The following is an 18,745-nucleotide window of genomic DNA, read 5'->3' as shown; positions in this document are numbered from 1 at the left end:
ACCCGTGTGCCACAGCCCCACCATGCCCCGTTCCTCCGCCCTCCACCCGTCCGGACCCCCGGAGAGCAGCCGCCCACCCAGATGAGGATGCCTGCCTCCCCCTACGCCCTGCACCCCCTCCTGCCCGCCGAGACCACCGCCATCGCATCCTCCTCCGCCGCCGCCGCCGCCAACACCACCACCACCACCACCACCACCACCACCACCCCCTCCTTATCCTTCTCCGCCGCCGCCGCCGCCGCCTCCCCTCCGGCCTCCGACGGCCCCACGGCCCACTGTCGCCATGGGCGATGAGCGGAGAGGCGTGGACGAGGCCATGGCGGCCAACACGCTGGCCTGGCTGGTGTGCTCGGGCGTGTCCATCCTGGCCAACGCCTGGGGCATCCTGAGCGTGAGCGCCAAGCAGAAGAAGTGGAAGCCCCTGGAGTTCCTCATCTGCACGCTGGCGGGCACGCACATCCTGAACATGGCCATCCCCGTCACCATGTACTGCGTGGTGTCGCTGCGCCGCCGCCACTCCAGCTACGAGTGGAACGAGGGCCTGTGCAAGGTGTTTGTGTCCACCTTCTACACGCTCACGCTGGTCACCTGCTTCTCCGTCACCTCGCTGTCCTACCACCGCATGTGGATGGTGCGCTGGCCCGTCAACTACAGGTACGGCCCGCCGCCGGTGTGTGTGTGTGTGTGTGTGTGTGTGTGTGTGTGTGTGTGTGTTGTGTGTGGTGTGTGTGTGTGTGTGTGTGTGTGTGTGTGTGTGTGTGTGTGTGTGTGTGTGTGTGTGTGTGTGTGTGTGTGTGTGTGTGTGTGTGTGTGTGTGTGTGTGTGTGTCCCCGTCCCCGACCGGGTTCGATTCCTGCCCGCGGCCCTTTGCTGCATGTCTTCCCCTCTCTCTCTCTCTCTCATCCCTTCCTGTCTTACTCTACAAGAAAACGGATAAAACCTTCAAAATAATAATCCTACCTATAAATTAAAGAAAAATACAATTTGTGGGAGCAATCAAACTAGGAACGGACCGTCCCAGTCGGTGAGCGATCCCCTTGATCCCTGATACAGGCGGGACATGTCTCTCCCTCTATCCCCGGTATCCCATGGTCTTTTGACAGTTGAGCACTGTTTACAATCCCCATTTTGGAACCTGACTGTGCCTGGAGTATTATCTCTCCCTCCAGTGCCCTTCATCTGCAGGTTTAGAAAGAGCTCCTCACATGTCGGCTCTTTCCTCCCAGCTTGGCTTTTTCCACCCACGGAAAATACCAGTTTCCATTGAGACGCACACCGGTCAGTGCGGGTTCTTTGGTTGACCTCTCAGCAGAGACCACTCCCCGCTGGCCTCTGAGCTGGGGGTTTGACATGTGCTGTCACTCTGGTAGGATTTCAGAGGTTCAGTGAAGTCACTGGGGGTTCTGCAACAGTGAGGCAAGACTGCCGAAAGGTTCTGGGTTGGAGACCCCGGTGTCTGCTGAAGACGGTCCATGAGCACTATGACCCCTCCCCCCACCAACTCATTGATTCCATCTATTGGCATACATGTTCTGTTAAGACTTATTTTCTTGAAAAGCCTTCACAGCAGCTCTGTTCCCACTCAGTAAGCCCAGATGGGATGGGGGGTTGCTGATTGTACCTTCACTGCTATTCATAGCCATGCAGATTGCCTCTCAATATTCTGGTTATCAAACACAAAGCCATTGTCTGCCATCCAATGCTCTTCTAGAGCAGAAGCTGTGGCGAATAGCGGTACCAACTCAGCGTTGACAGTGTATTATTTAGTGTGGTGTAGCTGGCGACTGCTTTTAGCCTGGGGTTGTACTAGCATGATTTCATGTACACTATAACATGGTGTTGATATGTTTATTGCGTTGAAAAAAACATTGGCGTTTTGTACAGATGATGAAGAAAATTATGAAAAATTAAAACCATTTGAAATGGCAGACCAAAAACCTTACCAGAACTTGCCACATACCGTAATGTAATAACCTCAGCTGGACTATCCAGAATGGTATTTTGACATCAAACGCTTTATATATCAATGTTGTGTAAATGTCACGATGATGATGATTGATTCTGTATCGCGGTGTACCGTGTTTGAGGAAACACCAGAATCAATGCCAACGGAAAACAAATTAGAATAAATGACCGGGTCACACCTTGTCTTGTTTCAGACAAGCAAGCCTCTAAATGAAGCGGGTAAACATTGTTTGCCAGCCATTTGTCCTTGTTCTCCCAGGCAATCTGCTGTCCTTATCACCTGCGCAGCTGTCCATGTTGGCTGACGTCCAATGAAATGTGTTCTCTGAAGTTTTCTCCTCTGTCTTTTTGTATTTGATGGGATTCTTGTGACGTCTCGGGTGGATCACTGTGTAAGAGCTGGTTCCCCCGATGTATTCCCGGAACCTACCAAACGGCTCTGCGTGAGCAATCGCTAAACCAGCGCGGACGTCTGTTCCTCGTGACACTAACGCGAACCGAAGGCCTGAATCCTGAGATCCAACCTTGTGCTCGAGCATCTGTCCTCCTCCGCCTGCTCCCCGCTACCTCGTTGTTACTCTTTAACGCTACCTCTCCGTTCCTTTCTTTCCATCATTATCTCTCTCTTCTTTGCTCCTTACCCCCCCCCATGGTAATACATTTACACCGTGGTGACGTACGCCAGGATTATACAGGTCGGGCAAAATCGGGTGAGGGCTAGCGTTGTTTGCTATGCGTAGCAACGAGGAGTACTCTTCTGCACAAAGAGAGGGTGAATTTACAACCAGGCCGTGTTTTCACTTCTACAAGTGCTGGCAGGCAGGGCTCACAACAAATATTGTGGAATAATTGATGTCGGTTTCTCCAGGAAATCTACACTCGAGTGCTTATTTGGCGGATGAGAGTGGTAATGTTCTGAGGGAGACGGCTACCAAACAACTGACTTTGAACAGAACATTTATTATTAAATCCATTGTAACGGTAGAGGTCCAGCCAAGAATTCTGTCCACTTTCCTTCTGTAGGTCATACTAAATGTGTGTTATAATGCTCTGAGATGCTATCACAATGCTTGGTGAAAATGTATGTATGATTTCTCCTTCAATCTTGATATTACATTTCTTTGTGCTGCTTATTCAATCTCTATGTAACATGTGTCACTCTATATTTAAATATATTGAAAGATTTCCTTTTCGTTCTCTTTGCCACACCTTTGGTGATAAAAGGTAATGGTTCCCATAGATCTCAAAAATGACGCCACCGACGCCACCTTCATAACATTCTTAACACTTTAGATGCAAGGGGCTTCCTCCAGTCGGCCAAGGCTCAATCAGTGTTGGCTCATTCAGCGATGGCCAGTGACATCATAGACATTTATTTGCATGCAAATCTTTATAAGCAACCCATATCTTTTGCCGCCCATCAATTTGTTTTCCGCCGACTGTCGACTTTGTTTACCCCCGTTTGTCCATTATCCGAAGTACTGACCACCGTTAATAATTCAGGCGTGAGTGCAAACGGGACGGCCGATAATTGTCTTCTCCCTCCGGGTCGTTAGGGAGAACGTTCCCAATCCTTCATGCTGGGAAGTCTCCCCTGGTGTTGCTCTGATAATTCCTCCCGTTGCCTTGAGAAGTTCAACATCTAATCCAGGTGTGGTTCTTCAGCAGGAGGGTTCTCTTCAGGTGAAACCTTGACGGCTCGATCACCGGGGGCCCATTCTTAGCCGGTTGTATTTTTAGCCGTCGCCTACCTGTTAAAAAAAGTGCTTTTGCTAGACACGCTGGCACACAGCTAGCGGGCACAGAGGCATTGAGCAAATTGCTTGCCTGTAACCATTACGTGTCGGAGATAAGAAATAGAAGAAATCCCCATTGCTCTGATATCGGCCCGGACGACAAATGGCCTTCATCCATCTCTGTACTGGAAGGTTCTAGTTCATTTGAAACAATAGAAGCTTTGGGACAATGCCAACCTATTTTCTAGTAAGTAAAATGAAGTTAACTGTTGTATGTGGGGCCTCAACTCTTGCATTTATACTTCATAGGTGCTGAATCACATTTAACTGTTCAAACATAATACAGATGCATTTGTTCTCTCATACTTCTTATGAGAATTTGAAAAAATAAATCCAAAGCTACTTGACAGTGGATGTAGCGACATATCCTTAAGAAGCGGGTCACGGTCAGGCTTCATGCACTAGGAGGCCTATGGTAGATTGCGAACATTGGGGATCGAACCCAGTACCCTTTTTGCTGGGATGCCCAACAACCCGGCCCCTGCACTGTCCTGCCTGTACCAATGGCCTACAAACAGATTCAGCCAGCTTCAAATTTAAAGTCTCTTTTTCTAAGTCAACCCGCGATATAATAGCAAATGTTGGAAGTGAATCAACATAACCAGTGCTGGAATTCTATATCACAACCCAGCTCTCCTTAAAGTAAGGGGTAGTCTCTAACACCCCATCATATTCATAACCTGTTCATCCCTAATGCCCTGTTTACACCTACCCGATAGTGGGCCCTGATGGTGCCCGATGGCTAAATCAGCAGCTATCGTTATAACATCGGCAAATAGCGTGGTTGCATCGGGAAACACCGTTACTCTTCCCGGGAACATCGTTAGACAACGGGAAGAAACGGGAAGAAATGCTCAATGATCGGGCAACATCGGCAAAGAACGAACATGTTTGTTAATTTTGGGTCTATCGGGGTAGAATCGGTTACCAGGTGTTGCTATGGGCTAATCGGCTATAATCAGGAATAGAACGGGAGTATAACGTAAGACATCGCAAATCGTTCGGGAATTTTCCCGGGCACATCGGCTATATTCGTTAATCTTCCGCGCTTTATCGTGTTTTATCGTCTTTATATCGGCAACCTCAACACACGAAAGACCCTCGAGAACCCTAGACAAATAACGATTGTGAGTGACCAGATTGTGTTAAGTAAAGGTAACGCCCCCATCAATGTCTTAAACGGTCATGCCATTATAGGTCTACCACATATACTGTATATAGGTTTTCCACAATTGTTTAGTTATTTCCAATCCTTAGATCCAACTCTAAAAGGTGATCTCCCAGGTGATGACCCCCTCATACGTCGACGAGGGCCGTACATCAGGTAGTGCTGTGACCTCTGACCCCCCTCTGTGTCGCAGGCTGAGCAACACCAAGAAGCAGGCGGTGCACACGGTGATGGGCATCTGGATGGTGTCCTTCATCCTGTCCACGCTGCCGGCTGTGGGCTGGCACGACACCATCAACCGCTTCTACACGTCGGACTGCCGCTTCATCGTCAAGGAGATCGGCCTGGGCTTCGGCGTGTGCTTCCTGCTGCTGATCGGCGGCAGCGTGGCCATGGGCGTCATCTGCATCGGCATCGCCCTCTTCCAGACCTTCTCCGTCCAGGCGGGCCACCGGGCGGACAAGAACAAGTTCAACGTGCCCACCATCGTGGTGGAGGACGCGCAGGGCAAGCGCCGCTCGTCCATCGACGGCTCGGAGCCCCTGAAGACGTCGCTGCAGATCACCTACCTGATCAGCGGCATCGTCTTCATCTACGACTTCCTCACCGGCTTCCCCATCCTGGTGAGTAGGGGGGGGGGGGGGACAAGCGCGTGCACGCACGCACGTACACGTACCTACACGTAGACAGACAGATTTACGGACACACACGTACGGACACACGGACACGGACACGGACACACACACACACACACACACACACACACACACACACACACACACACACACACACACACACACACACACACACACACACACCACACACACACACACACACACACACACACACACACACACACACACACACACACCAAGTCAGCCCTGAAATGTATGTGAGAAAGTGCTGTATGGCTACTGTGCTTTGGGAGGGTTTTTAAGAGCTTGTCATATAATTATAATTTTAGCCAGCAGCAGGGACAAACTAGCAGAGCAGCCAGTCTCGGCTACTACCCACAATACCTCTGTCTGGCCCGGACTGAACAATTCTGTATTTTGCTCTAGGTGTGTGTGTGTCAGGGCAGTGGTTGTGACCTTGGCATTGCTCACTTCAATTCTCTGGAGTCTGGAGGCACATGGTGTTTGTGCGTGTGATTGTGTGTCTTCCAAAGAAACACGACAAAAGGAAAAGCTAATCCCTATATTGGGTGCACACATCCAAAATGTTGCTAACATGGGATGGGGGGCCGGGGGGGGGGGGTGGTGCTCTTAAACAACCTAGTGACATTTCAGGGTCCCTACAATTGAATGGACAGGGCTGGTTTCCAGAACAGAAGCTGAAACTGTGAATGAAAAGCATTGGCTGATGTGGTGACCCTATCGAGCTGTTATTATTTAAATGAACATCTAGGACCGTAAGTAGGCCAGGGCACCGTGTACACAGCCCTCATATGAAACGACTGTGTGACTGCGTACTCTGCGTGTGTGTCTGTGCGTGTTCCTACCGCTCCGATGCCCTTTATCATGTGCTGCTTCCACATTAAGGTCACTGTGTGTGTGTGTGTGTGTGTGTGTGTGTGTGTGTGTGTGTGTGTGTGTGTGTGTGTGTGTGTGTGTGTGTGTGTGTGTGTGTGTGTGTGTGTGTGTGTGTGTGTGTGTGTGTGTGTGTGTGTGTGTGTGTGTGTGTGTGTGTTGCTTCAAAACTAATGATGACAGAATGTTTGTTATTATGTCAACAGAGCGTTGTTTCAGGTCATTTTTATCAACGATATTTTTTCCCAACCTGAGCATCGTTCAAACCGTTACCCCAGAGTTGGCTCCTCCTGGACTCTTGTACTCATGGTTGGGAATCCTCCATACGTAGCCGGTTCAAGAAGAAGCTAGCTAGATGGCTAGCCTCGGATGAGTCAATATGCCACAGCTGAGGTGCGACCTGTAGTTAAAACACGCTCCTACCCAGGCAGAAGAATGCAATGTGTTTTGCGGTGACATTTATCAACCGCTCTTCCGCTACGCAAATTATCGTCAGGTTCATCCTAGCGCAGGATCCACGCTTGATAACCGACATTAGCTTTAGCTCTTTCCTTAATTTAGGTTGAGCCCACGCCTGCTGATTTTAGACCAGTTAGGAGTCGTTAAGGGTTCGATTCTGTCTGAGCGACTCAATCAGACACTATTGATTTGCGCTTATTTGGAACGAGCGTAATGTTTGGCAAGCTTAGCCTAAAGCGCTGCTAGCTTAGCTGCTAAATGGCTCATTTATTTTTTGTCTTTTGTTAAAGATCCGTTTTGTTAAAAGTTACTGAGCCCTATTAAACGTTGTGACTATTTGTGGATCTATGCAGTTTTTCCTGTGACACCAACCATGTTTATTTGTTTGCTATTTTCTCGAATAAATATATTGCTGATTATGTGCATTGAAAATGTGTAGTAGCAGGCCTACACATGAAATGCTGCTACATATGTACCGACGGTAACTGAATTTCATCAAGTTGGCCTCCCTCTCTTTATGTCCCTAGGTATTGAGCTATTTAAATGCATGGCAGGATACATCGCACAAGGCACGCACGACATTCAGTTCAATAACATGTACTCCCCCTCTGTCCCTGTTTAGGTGGAGCTTCACATCGTAGTACACTTCCTATGCTATGCACACAACTGCACTCTCCCTCTTTCCCTGTTTATGTAGACACTCCCAACGCTGCGCTATGGTCTGCTGGTTATAACATGCATGCGTATCTCATTCAACCACTCAGAAATACGTTCTATTCAGCCAAATACATTAGAATGAACGAGGCATGTGACTGGGTGCTACGGTACGTTATGTAACAAGTTGCATAAGAAGCAACAACATTAACTCTCAGCCTACGTGCATTGAGCAAGAATGATGAATCAAAGCGCCATAGAGAATAGAGAGAGCTTTAGTTAACCCTATATAGGCCTCCAGTAAAGTTAAGCCTATACAGTAGAAGCATGGTTATTATTTAAGCATAGGTTCAAATAAATAAACAGGATATGTGTATGCAACATTGTGGACGCTGTACATTTGTAAAGATCGAAGACTCATACTGTGTTTCATTCAACATGTAAGGCATAACACACAATTATAGTTGGTATCAACTGTAACGATGACTTGTGAAAATAAAATGGGGCCTCTCGTAATGTGTAGAAGGCAAATGGTTCAACGCACGACAAGAGGGGAACATATGGGCCCGGTCTTGAGAATAAGTGACATTTCATTGGTGGACATTTTCAGTTCATCAGAGAGTATATTTCAGCCATGCGTGGGGAAAAAATGTAAATTAAAAATAGCCATTTGTGGCGGACTCGTTCTAACGAGGGAGTTCCACATTGACTGCAGTGCTGCGTGTTGAGCAAACACACATTATCTGTGGTCCTGCCCACACATAGCTCTGTATGGGGAGCGTTTACAGTCCCCGCGGATCAGCCAGTACCTTTTTTATTTCCTCTATGATATTGTTTACCAAGAAGCTCAGGGGAGCTGGCCCTTAGAGAAGTTGTTAACCTTAAAATAAGGACAGAAAAAGGCAGGGGAGGAATATGACCTCGGAGACAGAAAGTGGAAATAATCAATTGGTTTTGTGAGTCTGTGGCGCTCTCCCTGCGGGACTCGGGGTTGGGTAGAGCAGGAGAGATGGAGAGGGTTTATATTCATGCTATCATTCTGGTTCCTGAATTCATGTCTCTGCATTATTTAGGCTGGTTCACTTCGAACAAGCCAAAATCGACGACACTCAATCCTTTGGCAAGGCTATGGCCACTTCAAAGTTGATATGAATATAATATTCTCTCACAATAAATTGGGTCCATCGACCCCTTGCCAATAATGCCGCCTTCCAAGGTTTGAACGGCGTCCATTTTGATTGTTGGCTGTGATTGGTCTCAGCCTACTTTGGATAAAAGCTGCATGCATTAAACGTTGTCTACATCTCCATATATTCTAACCTGGGCCTGGTTTTGATTTGACCTCAGGTGGTGAGCTTCGCCAGCCTGAAGTACGAAAGCTCGTACGACTGGATGATTCTGTGTGTGCTGTGGTGCTCCATCGCCCAGTCCATCCTGCTGCCCATGTTCCTCTGGGCCTGCGACCGCTACCGGGCCGACGTGCGCATGGTGTGGGAGAAGTGTGTGGCCATCATGTCCAACGACGACGTTGACGAAGGTAAGGGCCTGCCTCCCCCCCCCCCCCCCCCCCCACCCCCCCCCCCCCCCCCCCCCCCCTCCCCCAAACTCCCCCTCCGCCTGCCCCCTATCACCCCCCCGCCCCACCCCCCCCCCCCGACCTCTTGGTGTGATTCCAATGACCTGAGATAGTTCGGTTGGGTTGGGGAGAGCCGTGGTTGCAGTAAGTTGTGGACGGTCCCTCAGCGTGGGCTCCATGGCAACAAGGGAGAGGACATGAGGAGCATCTGCCTTCCCATGGGCCTTGTTTTTATTGGGAGGGGTTACATTCTTGGCCAGGGCTCACTTGTAAAAGAGACTACTGTCTCAATGTGACTAAAATTATAGTATTCAAAGGAATAAAATAATAATAATAATAATGAAAAGTCAAACCCATCTTATCCAATTTGGTCGTAAGCCAAAGATAAACAACCCATGGCCCCGCCTCCTGATGACATCATCAGGATGTTGTCCGTGACCGATACTTGAGTTCATATGTTCATTCGGTCTGTCTCAGGCCATTAGGGGTACAGTATTATGTGTGTGTGTGTTCCCCCCCCATCCCCCCCCCCCCCCACACCATATTGGAGAGTTGGGTGGCTGATGATGGTGAAAACACAGCGTCAGATGTTGCTATAGCTACAGCTTCATTACAATACAAGCGCATCGCTCAAACATCAACATAGGTTGATGTTGACCTAAGTATCCCTGTCTGGGAAAAATATACGTTGAGGGTATCAATTCAGTGAACTTTATTATTTTTTCCCCTCACTATAACGAAACGCAACCCTTCTTAAAAGCAGGCCTCTCCAATGGGGTTCTGAAGAGGATTCCGGGTTACATTTGCTTTCCCTTAAAAACGTCCTCAGTCTTCCCCTCAGACTGTGGGGTCCTGGTGGGTCAGTTCTATTGGGGGAGCCAGGCCCCAAAACAGCTTTCAAAGATTGCACAGCAGGCGAAAGCATTTTTAATAAATGTAATCAAAAGTGTTTGCTTACACTATTCTCTCAATGGTGATTTTGACACCTTCCTTTAAGCACCTACGGTATACTGCAATACATGGTGCAACATTTAGTTAAGAGGCCAAGTTCAGGGATGACACGTTACCATGTGACCTATCATGTGACCTCAATCTTCAGAAGATACAACTGAAGAGAAGAGTCTTTTGATGACACGCTTAACTCGGATACTAGGCAACCATTAGCTATGTGTTTCTAGCTAACAATAAGCTATTTGTTTCTAGCTAACAATGAGCTATCTGTTCGCTAGCAGTACACACTTGGCAATCTGTTTTGCTGTACTGTGCCCTTAAACTAATGTCATAATAATAAAATTAAAAAGGGGAAATAGTGAAAGATGAAAAGATTAAAACCAAATGACTTTGGAGGTTTCCGCCGGAAAGGGCATAATTTCCCTGAAGCCTGTTAAACTTGTTTTTTCACCTCAGTGATTCCAATCCAAACTGGGCAATCTCGCTCTAGAATGCCCTGGCGTGGGCTGGGGAGACAGTCTGAGGAAGGGCTTCTGAGATCCCAGGCACCCAGCAGGCGAGGCACTTAGAGGTCACTGTGATGGTCATATTTCACAGTGGGATCCTAGTCTATGAGTTGACACTGCATCAATATTTATTATTTTTGTCTGTTTTTAATGTATTTGTATCTTAGCTTGTTTTCTTTATGCACGTCTCTACCCCATGGGTAGGTTAGGCAAAGCACCATGCTACTAAACACCAACCAAGATAGTAGCAAATAGATTTCAGTTTAGGATTGAAAGCCAAACCTAACTACACCGCTAACTGATAACGAAGTTTTGGATATGATACTCAAAAAAAAAACATTAATCACAGTTTTACCAATGGGGAAATCAAATCCATTGGGGGATAACTGGGGATTCTGGTCCCAAATCAGGTCACATGATAATTACACCAGATTTAAATACTTAATGATTTATTAACTCACAAATAAAGTCACCACTGTTTAAACTCAACCCCACACCCTTCTATCTTCCCTGTTTCTAACCCTCCAAACCTTTTAACCTCCCCCCTATACCAGTCTATTACACTTAACCAATCAGCAGGAGGCCTTAAAACTGCACTGGCTAGCCGCCATTTTGTGTGATAATTAATGCTTCCAGTACTTTGTTTCTTTCCAGAGGGCTTGCCGTGTATAACTCAGCACAGTTGTATGTATACAAGTTATTTGCTGTTTTCTGCCTAAGCTTCTGATTTGCATGCCAAGCTGCCTGTGCAAATAGCAACTGTCATCCTCCATTTTGTTTATTTTGCCGACATTTCCCTCCAGACTAGCATTTTACGCCCCAAATCTAATCAACCGTCAATCGGACGTGTGCAGTAAGGAAAACATTTGGCAAAATGAATTGGTTACTTCGGTTGATTGGTTAATAATAACTGACCCTGAAGGCCCTGTAAAAGGTCTCCCAGTAACGCACCCGCAATTAATTCATTCTTGGTCGGGGCGTTGAACTCCAAACCAACCAGGGTCTTTCTCGAGAACCATTTTAAATAATTCTAAAACCCCATATTTCATTATTTGCTTCAAGCGGGGGGCTTTTCTATTCTTCCTCCCTAACAACTTTTTGGCATTTTGCGCACCAGGGCTGTGTGAAAAAGATTTTCCCCTTAATCAGAGAAAAGATTGAATTGTCTCTCTTATCTCTCCGTGTGTCTGTGGTGTCTGTCTTGTGTATCTTGAGTCCCTTGTCCTCTTCTTTTAACTCTTGACGCGTTTGCTTTTCTGCGCTTTGCAGACAACAGCCAGGACGGAGGGATACATGCCGACTTAATATATGACAGACCATATGACTATAGCAGCGTGCCTGAAATCGTGACGCTAGACCGTTTTGCCACGTACGAATTCTCAACCTTAGAAGGGGGGGTTCCCCATGGTTATCCATTGAGGGAACTGCAGGAAGATAAAATGCAGTATTTGCAGGTATACTTTCATTGATTATTTTCTTAATTTTCTTTCTTCTACTCATTGATCCATTGATCTGTTTTTTGCAGGGATACGTAGTTATGCTATTGTTAACATTAATAATAATTAATAAAAATGCCCTGCTGCGGGCCTGTTTTATATAATATCTGGTTTTAATTCATATACTTTCTACTCATTTGACATTTTCTGATGTTTTGTTTTCCCAAGAACTGACATTTTGATTTGTTCCTTTATGTTTGTCCTTTGTTTCGTACCAGTTTGTTTCATAATTTATTTTTGCGTGAGTAATAATATGTACTTTGGCTGACTAATGCCTGGCAAATATGACCATCCGTAACCCTAGAGCATCAGTATGGCCCCGTGACGGTCATCTTAATACACTCACCCACACATCCGTTGGGCTTTTACCGACCCAAAGCCAAAGCATCATGTTCCAAGACCTTTTAAAGAGAGGGCAATACGTGACTCATGTTCCCCTCTGCATAGCAGGGTACTCTCGTAAAATAAAACCACCCGATAGCTATCTGCTCTGGCTTGAACCTAAACCCTTGGGTCTGGTCGATCCGTAAGGAGGCAGATGTGAAATGCTACTCTCCTCAGCCTGCACTGAAAGCCCCAAAGCCCAGTTTCCTTCATCCAGACTTCCGGGGTCACAACGCACGAGACCCAGTCTCCATAGTTTGCACAAACTCGGTCCAGACTGAGCAAACAAAAAACAAAGGGCCGCCCCTGAATCGATGGCTTCGAGCTGTCCTGGTTGTAAGCCTCGGTTCACCGACGGTGCCGACAGATGTCTCAATTAGAAAAAGGGAGGTGTTGCTAACTGGGGCCCTTGAAGACTGGATGTGGAAGTGGGACCTTTAGGACCAACTTAGCTATGACTCGCACAACCCCGGCCTCCCACTCAGCCTCGACACCCCATCTTATCGCTGTGTCATCTTTGTCATACAGAGAAATGCAACAAGGGATTCAATATTTGTCACGGCCGATTTTTCAAAAAAAGCCAACAAATAATAGGAAATCAGAGAAAATGGAGCTGAAGATGACTCCGGGGAGTTGGAGTGGCGTGTCCACTGCCGCGCCGCTCCTCTGTTCTAATGAACCCTGGCTGTCTCATTTGATCTGAGTGCCAGTTTGAAAAAAGAAGCATTGAATCAGAGATGCATACAGTAGCGTCCATCCCATCCACCCCCCTCGCTGTATTCCATCATGGTCGTCCTCCATGCAACTCTCCATGTCATGTCGTCTAATGTCGTTTTAAGGAATGCCGTACTATGAATGCTGATTTAGTTATTGACTCAAACCTAGAGAATATGTTTTAATTGGATGCGCTTTGAAATGCATAACACACGATTCGATCATATTGGGCCTACTTGAAACTGTTTATGTTCACATCCTAAATTAATACATTCCCCGTGTCCACCACACGCCATTTGAGAAGCGCTACGGTGCTTCTCAAGTGGCTACATTAAGGAGTAAGACTCATTCATTTCACATGTTCAGCCATTGCTACCCTCGTTGTTCAATCGCTGTTGTGTACTTTTGTCTCCCTGCGTTTTTGTCTCCTATGTCTCAACTCATTCTAATGCTTTTGCTGCCCTCTGCTGGTCAGAACGAGCACTCATGGCTACTGTATCGTCTGCTGTCTCATTTCTCTGCATTGACAACAAGCTCCCACAGAGGGGCAGTCTGGTATCAGTCTCGTGCTACTTGACACCACCTTGACAAACCCTATCTCTCTTGCATAGTTCTCAGAACAATGTGGAATGTGAGTATATCACGTCGGGGACTATACTATCTATATCTATTGTATTCAAAGCCCAACAATGGATTTGAATACTATAATTACAATTGTATCCCAGTCAATAAATTATTAAATATAATTCAGTCACTTGGCTATTATTTGAATTAGGATTGTGCTGCATGTAGGAGTCCCAATTTAGAGAACTACGTTAATGTACTTTTGTTGTCATGGCATTATCTCCCACGATCCGATTTGTTTCAAAGTTATTTAACATTAATCTCCCCCCAAAGTATATGTTTTTAAAACCCTGTCCGTACGTCCGTGCCTAACGATGCGATCCTACATGTAGCACCACGAGGGCTAACGCTGCACGTGTACTAGCATGTATGTTCCGCCAGTACTACCGTACGTCCACATTGACTTGTCCTAGAACAGTACTTGTTGTTGTGCGGTGACTCAAAGAGGAGGCGGAGCAAGGCGGCGGGTGGAGGTGACTTCCTCCGAGACTGAAGGGCCGGCGTGTGTTTGTCTTGCGTTCCCCCCCCCCCCCCCTTCCCCAAAGGTGCCCCCTACAAGAAGATTCTCCCACGACGAAACCGACATGTGGATCAGCGACCCGATCCCCTCGTACCTGCGCCACTGGGGCTCCAGCGAGGACGCCATGGCGACGGCCCTCTACAGCTCCAGCTTGCCACGCCCCGGGAGGCGCAGGAGCAGCCTGGTCTCCTACCACGAGGAGAGCCCCCGCCGCCATCACCGCCCGCCTCCCCCCCACCCGCCGCCCCCCCACGCCACCCACCCCCGCCGCAAGAGTCGGCGCCGCAGCTCCGAGGATAGCTCCGCGCCCCCCCCGCCGCGGCGCCACCACCTGCCGCGCGTGGCGCTCTGCGGCCCGGAGGACGAGCCGCGCTGCTTCAGCCGCGACGAGGTGGTGAGCTTCATCGACGAGACGCCGGTGCCCAGCCCCGGGAGGAGCCCGCGGCGACGCGCCTCCTCCGCCGTCCCGCTGCCCGTCTCGCCGGACCACCGCGGCGGTGGCGGCGGCGGCGGCGGGCTCTTGCTCCCGCACTTCACGCTCACGGACTTTGAGCGGGAGCCGCACGTGCTGAGGCGGCTCTCGGAGTATGGGTGTGGCAGTCGGGGGGGCGGCGGCGGCGGGACCCCCGACGGCTCCCCGAGGACCGGGCACCACGGGAGCCCCGGGGGGCACGGCGGCCAGAGACACGCCCGCGAGGACCACCAGGCGCGGGGCGGGCCGGCGGCGTTCGGCCAGGGCCAGCAGGGGGTCGGACATTCCCCCCGTAGGGCCGCTAGAACGGGCCGGGACAAGGGGCCAGGGGCGGAGAGGAAGGGGAGCATGAACAGTTTTGTAAGCACCCCTTCGGCCTCCTCCTCGGGGTACATCACCTTCCACTCGGACTCCGTGGGCTCCGCCACTTGAGGACCATGGCTGACTTTTACTGCAGTGATCTCCCACCTGCTGGGATGTTACCTGATGGATGTGCCAACAATCTCATTTATTACGGTATACTCTGATCCCAAAGTTATCCGCGAGGAGCCCGCTGTCTCCTTGGATAGAAGCAGGACGGTTTTCTGAAGGGACCCTGGAACCCTTCCCGCCTCTGAAACGGCGACGTAGACATTGAGGACTTTAGCTTTTGCGTGGGCCACTAAGGACACCCTACGGGTGTCCCCAGCGCAGACACCTCGTTTGAAACCTCTTCTCTTGCCTTGTTTTGTCGCTGTTCGGTGTTGTTACCAGGAGGCCTCCAAGGTATGCAGGACAGGACGGAGGCGCAATAGTGGAGGGGATATATTAGTTTTGCGCATTTGCCAATTTAAAAAAAGATTATCGAGTCGTGAAAGATGTATTTTTCTCGGGTGAGCGTTTGTTTTGTTGTACCAAGACATTTTTTTTAAACCAGTCTATCTCCCTGACTTATGGGTGTCATTTTTACTGTGTACCATGAGGATTAGGTAACACTCCTTTCCGGGGGTCATCGTTTGGTTTGGTTCGTGTTATGATGTGTATTCCTGGTTTCCATTGCTTCAATCGCTATCGTTCATGAATCCTAAAACACACACGCTGTCTGATCGACAAACATCTTTTATGTCAGAACACAGACGATGATTTAAGCCCATCTCCTAAATGCAAATCTCTTTTCCAATGTGAAACATCCACATGTCATACCAACACCTCACAGCAGAGGGATTCAGGAGCGCATTGGTGGTCTGAGCTGATTGAAAAGTCACGTGGTAAACGGACGACTTTAGATATTTGTTTTTTCGTTGTTCTATTTTGATTTTGTATTTGATATTTTTGACAAACAACCATTACAAACGGTTTATTCACGGATGTAAGGGCAATGCAGCAAGCAAACACTGCTTTACAGAGCAGTAGAGAGGAGCAGATCACTCAGATATTTTGCCTTGATTGAAAAAGCACTTAAGAATTCCATGGTAAGCGGTTTGGGTCCAGGGTTTTGGGTTTAGGGTTCAGAATCAATTATCTATTGGTCCCTAGTACCAGTGAGGTTAACCTTGCAACTGATCTCAAGAGTAGCACTGCTGAAACACAGGGTTTCACACCTTCAACCTACTATTATATATGCATCCTTAAGAAGATTCCTAGGGATCGGGAATGATGCACTGTTTAAAACCAAAGCTGTCCCACTAGTTCAGTCCGCATTTGTGGTGGAGGGAAAAATAAATAAACGTCTGCAATGATTTACAACTGTATTGATGACACCCTTCTGATCACTTTGGCCTGAGATTGATCACACACACACACACACACACGTTCCCCTCCCTGACTAAGTCTGGTTTGACGTTTTCCCGAGTGCTGTTAGGTGTGACCATGGTAGGCGTGTTATTTTTATTTAGTTTGGAGCATGCCGTACCCCTGTTGTGTTGAAATGGAAGTCCTCTCAAGGATTTGTAGATAAACGATGAAGTATGAGACTGACATTGAGGAGAAGGAGGGAGAGTTAAGAGTTTGAATCAGATTCCCCACCACGTTTGGTTGGACTCACATGAGAGCCCAGAAGTAGTTCAGGTTTCAATGATTAGGGTTAGGGAATGGAATCGTCGGACTAGGGGCCGTAGCAAAAAAATATAGTAGGAGTGGAAAAGGCAATGGCAAAAGTAGCATTAGCATTAGGGTTAGTGTGAGTTTATACCCAGCTGCCCATATATGGCCTGCTTGTCCCTTATCAATTTCCATGAATGGACCCGAGTGCAGGGTGGAAAAGCCAATCAGGACTCTCCGATTCATGTGTCCTATAGACGCAAACCACAGTCTTCCTCAATTCTGGATCATTTGGATAATCTTGGGTTTATCAATCTTAAAGGTGCATGTTAAAGATCTTTGACTCGGGAGTGTGTGGTTCTTCCAGAACGGAAATTCACATATCAGTGGATGCTCGAGGCTGGGGCCTCTGTTCATCACTCAACAGTGTATTTACCGGAATGTATTTGCACATGTTTAGTTACAAATTTGCCAAGAAATAATTTAGCGGTCCAAAAACATGACCTTATAATGTGCGATGTATCCCGGTAATAATTTGATAACCTTATCATTTGTGAAAGCAGCGTTTTCTACGTCCTCCCTCACAACGGCATTGCACACATTTAGCGTCGATTTTTTGACACTTTTATTGACATGATGAACATGTAATGCTTTTTGCAGAATCTCCGAAAATAGCACACCTCTGATAATGACCTGATCAATTAGTTTCACTTTGATTTGCGAAAATATTGACTTTTGTATTCCTGTTAGATTTTGACTTGATTTTATCTTTTGGTTTTTAAATTCCACCATTTTTTTGTGTTTGCGATATAAAACTATAATTTTGTAACATATTCAAAGATTTATGACTGTCGAAATAAGGAACGTTGTTAAATGTTAGTTTTTTTCTTGTTCATATGACGGCTTTGTTAAGAAGATGAAAATTAACATATCTCAAATAAAATTCACTTGGGCATATACACTACATTTGTTCTGAAGGTTTTTCCATGATATTAGCTTACTCCGACCGTATGTATGAAATATTACATCATATCAAGCAAATAAGCAGGGATTTTATTTATATCAGGTTAACATTTTGTCAGCTTTATGTCTACCAAGTAACGCCGACGAGTTTGACACATTATTGATCCAACGCTATGGTTCGGATTGGGGAGGACATGATTGCAGTTATAAACTCCCTCTATCTCCTATTTTTAATTTAACTATTGACTAATATTTTCATAATATATTATTGTTAAATGTGTTGATTGTATTAGTATGATATTAGTATTATTTTTACTTGACCATTTTTTCTCTTTTCTTTTTTTTAAATTGTTCAATCTTCCATACTCCCTCTACTGGCAGCATTCCCCTACTCTATTTTCTATCCAGGCCGAAGACAGACCTCTTTGTGATGAAGGTTGTGTAAAGTGCAACGTACTGAGGCCAACAAATCACACCAGGAAAACTAATCGTTACGTCACGTGGCTGGCACTTTACAATCCTAGAGAACGTCACTTGCTCGCCGCGAACGAGCTCTTTTCGAGCCACAAGTGTGTTGGAGCCTCCCAACACACACACACACACACACACACACACACACACACACACACACACACACACACACACACACACACACACACACACACACACACACACACACACACACTAAGCAACAGATCATTCAAGTTCTTTCCAACGGTTGACGGCCCTCTGGTATATATCAAAGGCCAACTCGTTGCAATAGCCCAGATTATGTTGGTGTTCTAACTATTGGACTGAATGGAAACAATTCAAGGTGTAGGCATGGCCACCGTCGTGCACGGCACAGTTAAGACTCTGCCTTCCTAAAAATGCTGACTGACCACAGATCATAGGGTCGAACAAAGTCCTGGCAGTCCTTGCCGTCAGCCGGACGGCCCGGACCAGAGAC

At 47.3% G+C, this 18,745-nt stretch overlaps 1 protein-coding gene across 1 annotated transcript; it reads left to right on the top strand.

The window, feature by feature from the left end:
* The first annotated feature begins 283 nt into the window (after nt 1-283).
* On the top strand, nt 284-18,152 carry LOC130386549 (probable G-protein coupled receptor 153). The gene is made up of 5 exons (XM_056595570.1): nt 284-654; nt 5,123-5,552; nt 8,919-9,108; nt 11,874-12,058; nt 14,368-18,152. The coding sequence occupies exons 1-5, from the start codon at nt 284-286 to the stop codon at nt 15,244-15,246; spliced, it is 2,055 nt and encodes a 684-aa protein (XP_056451545.1). The 3' UTR covers nt 15,247-18,152.
* Nucleotides 18,153-18,745: the final 593 nt, after the last annotated feature.

The sequence above is a fragment of the Gadus chalcogrammus genome, chromosome 1 (assembly GCF_026213295.1).
Source record: "Gadus chalcogrammus isolate NIFS_2021 chromosome 1, NIFS_Gcha_1.0, whole genome shotgun sequence".
Lineage (NCBI taxonomy): Eukaryota > Metazoa > Chordata > Actinopteri > Gadiformes > Gadidae > Gadus > Gadus chalcogrammus.
This window is presented reverse-complemented; position numbering and strand designations above follow the sequence as displayed.

What these genes read in the sequence shown, in the direction of transcription:
- LOC130386549 (XM_056595570.1), top strand. Translation starts at nt 284, where the DNA reads ATGGGCGATGAGCGGAGAGGCGTGGACGAGGCCATGGCGGCCAACACG. An exon ending in TCACCGGCTTCCCCATCCTG is followed by an intron (nt 5,553 to 8,918) that starts GTGAGTAGGGGG and finishes ATTTGACCTCAG; the next exon opens with GTGGTGAGCTTCGCCAGCCT. An exon ending in CAACGACGACGTTGACGAAG is followed by an intron (nt 9,109 to 11,873) that starts GTAAGGGCCTGC and finishes TGCGCTTTGCAG; the next exon opens with ACAACAGCCAGGACGGAGGG.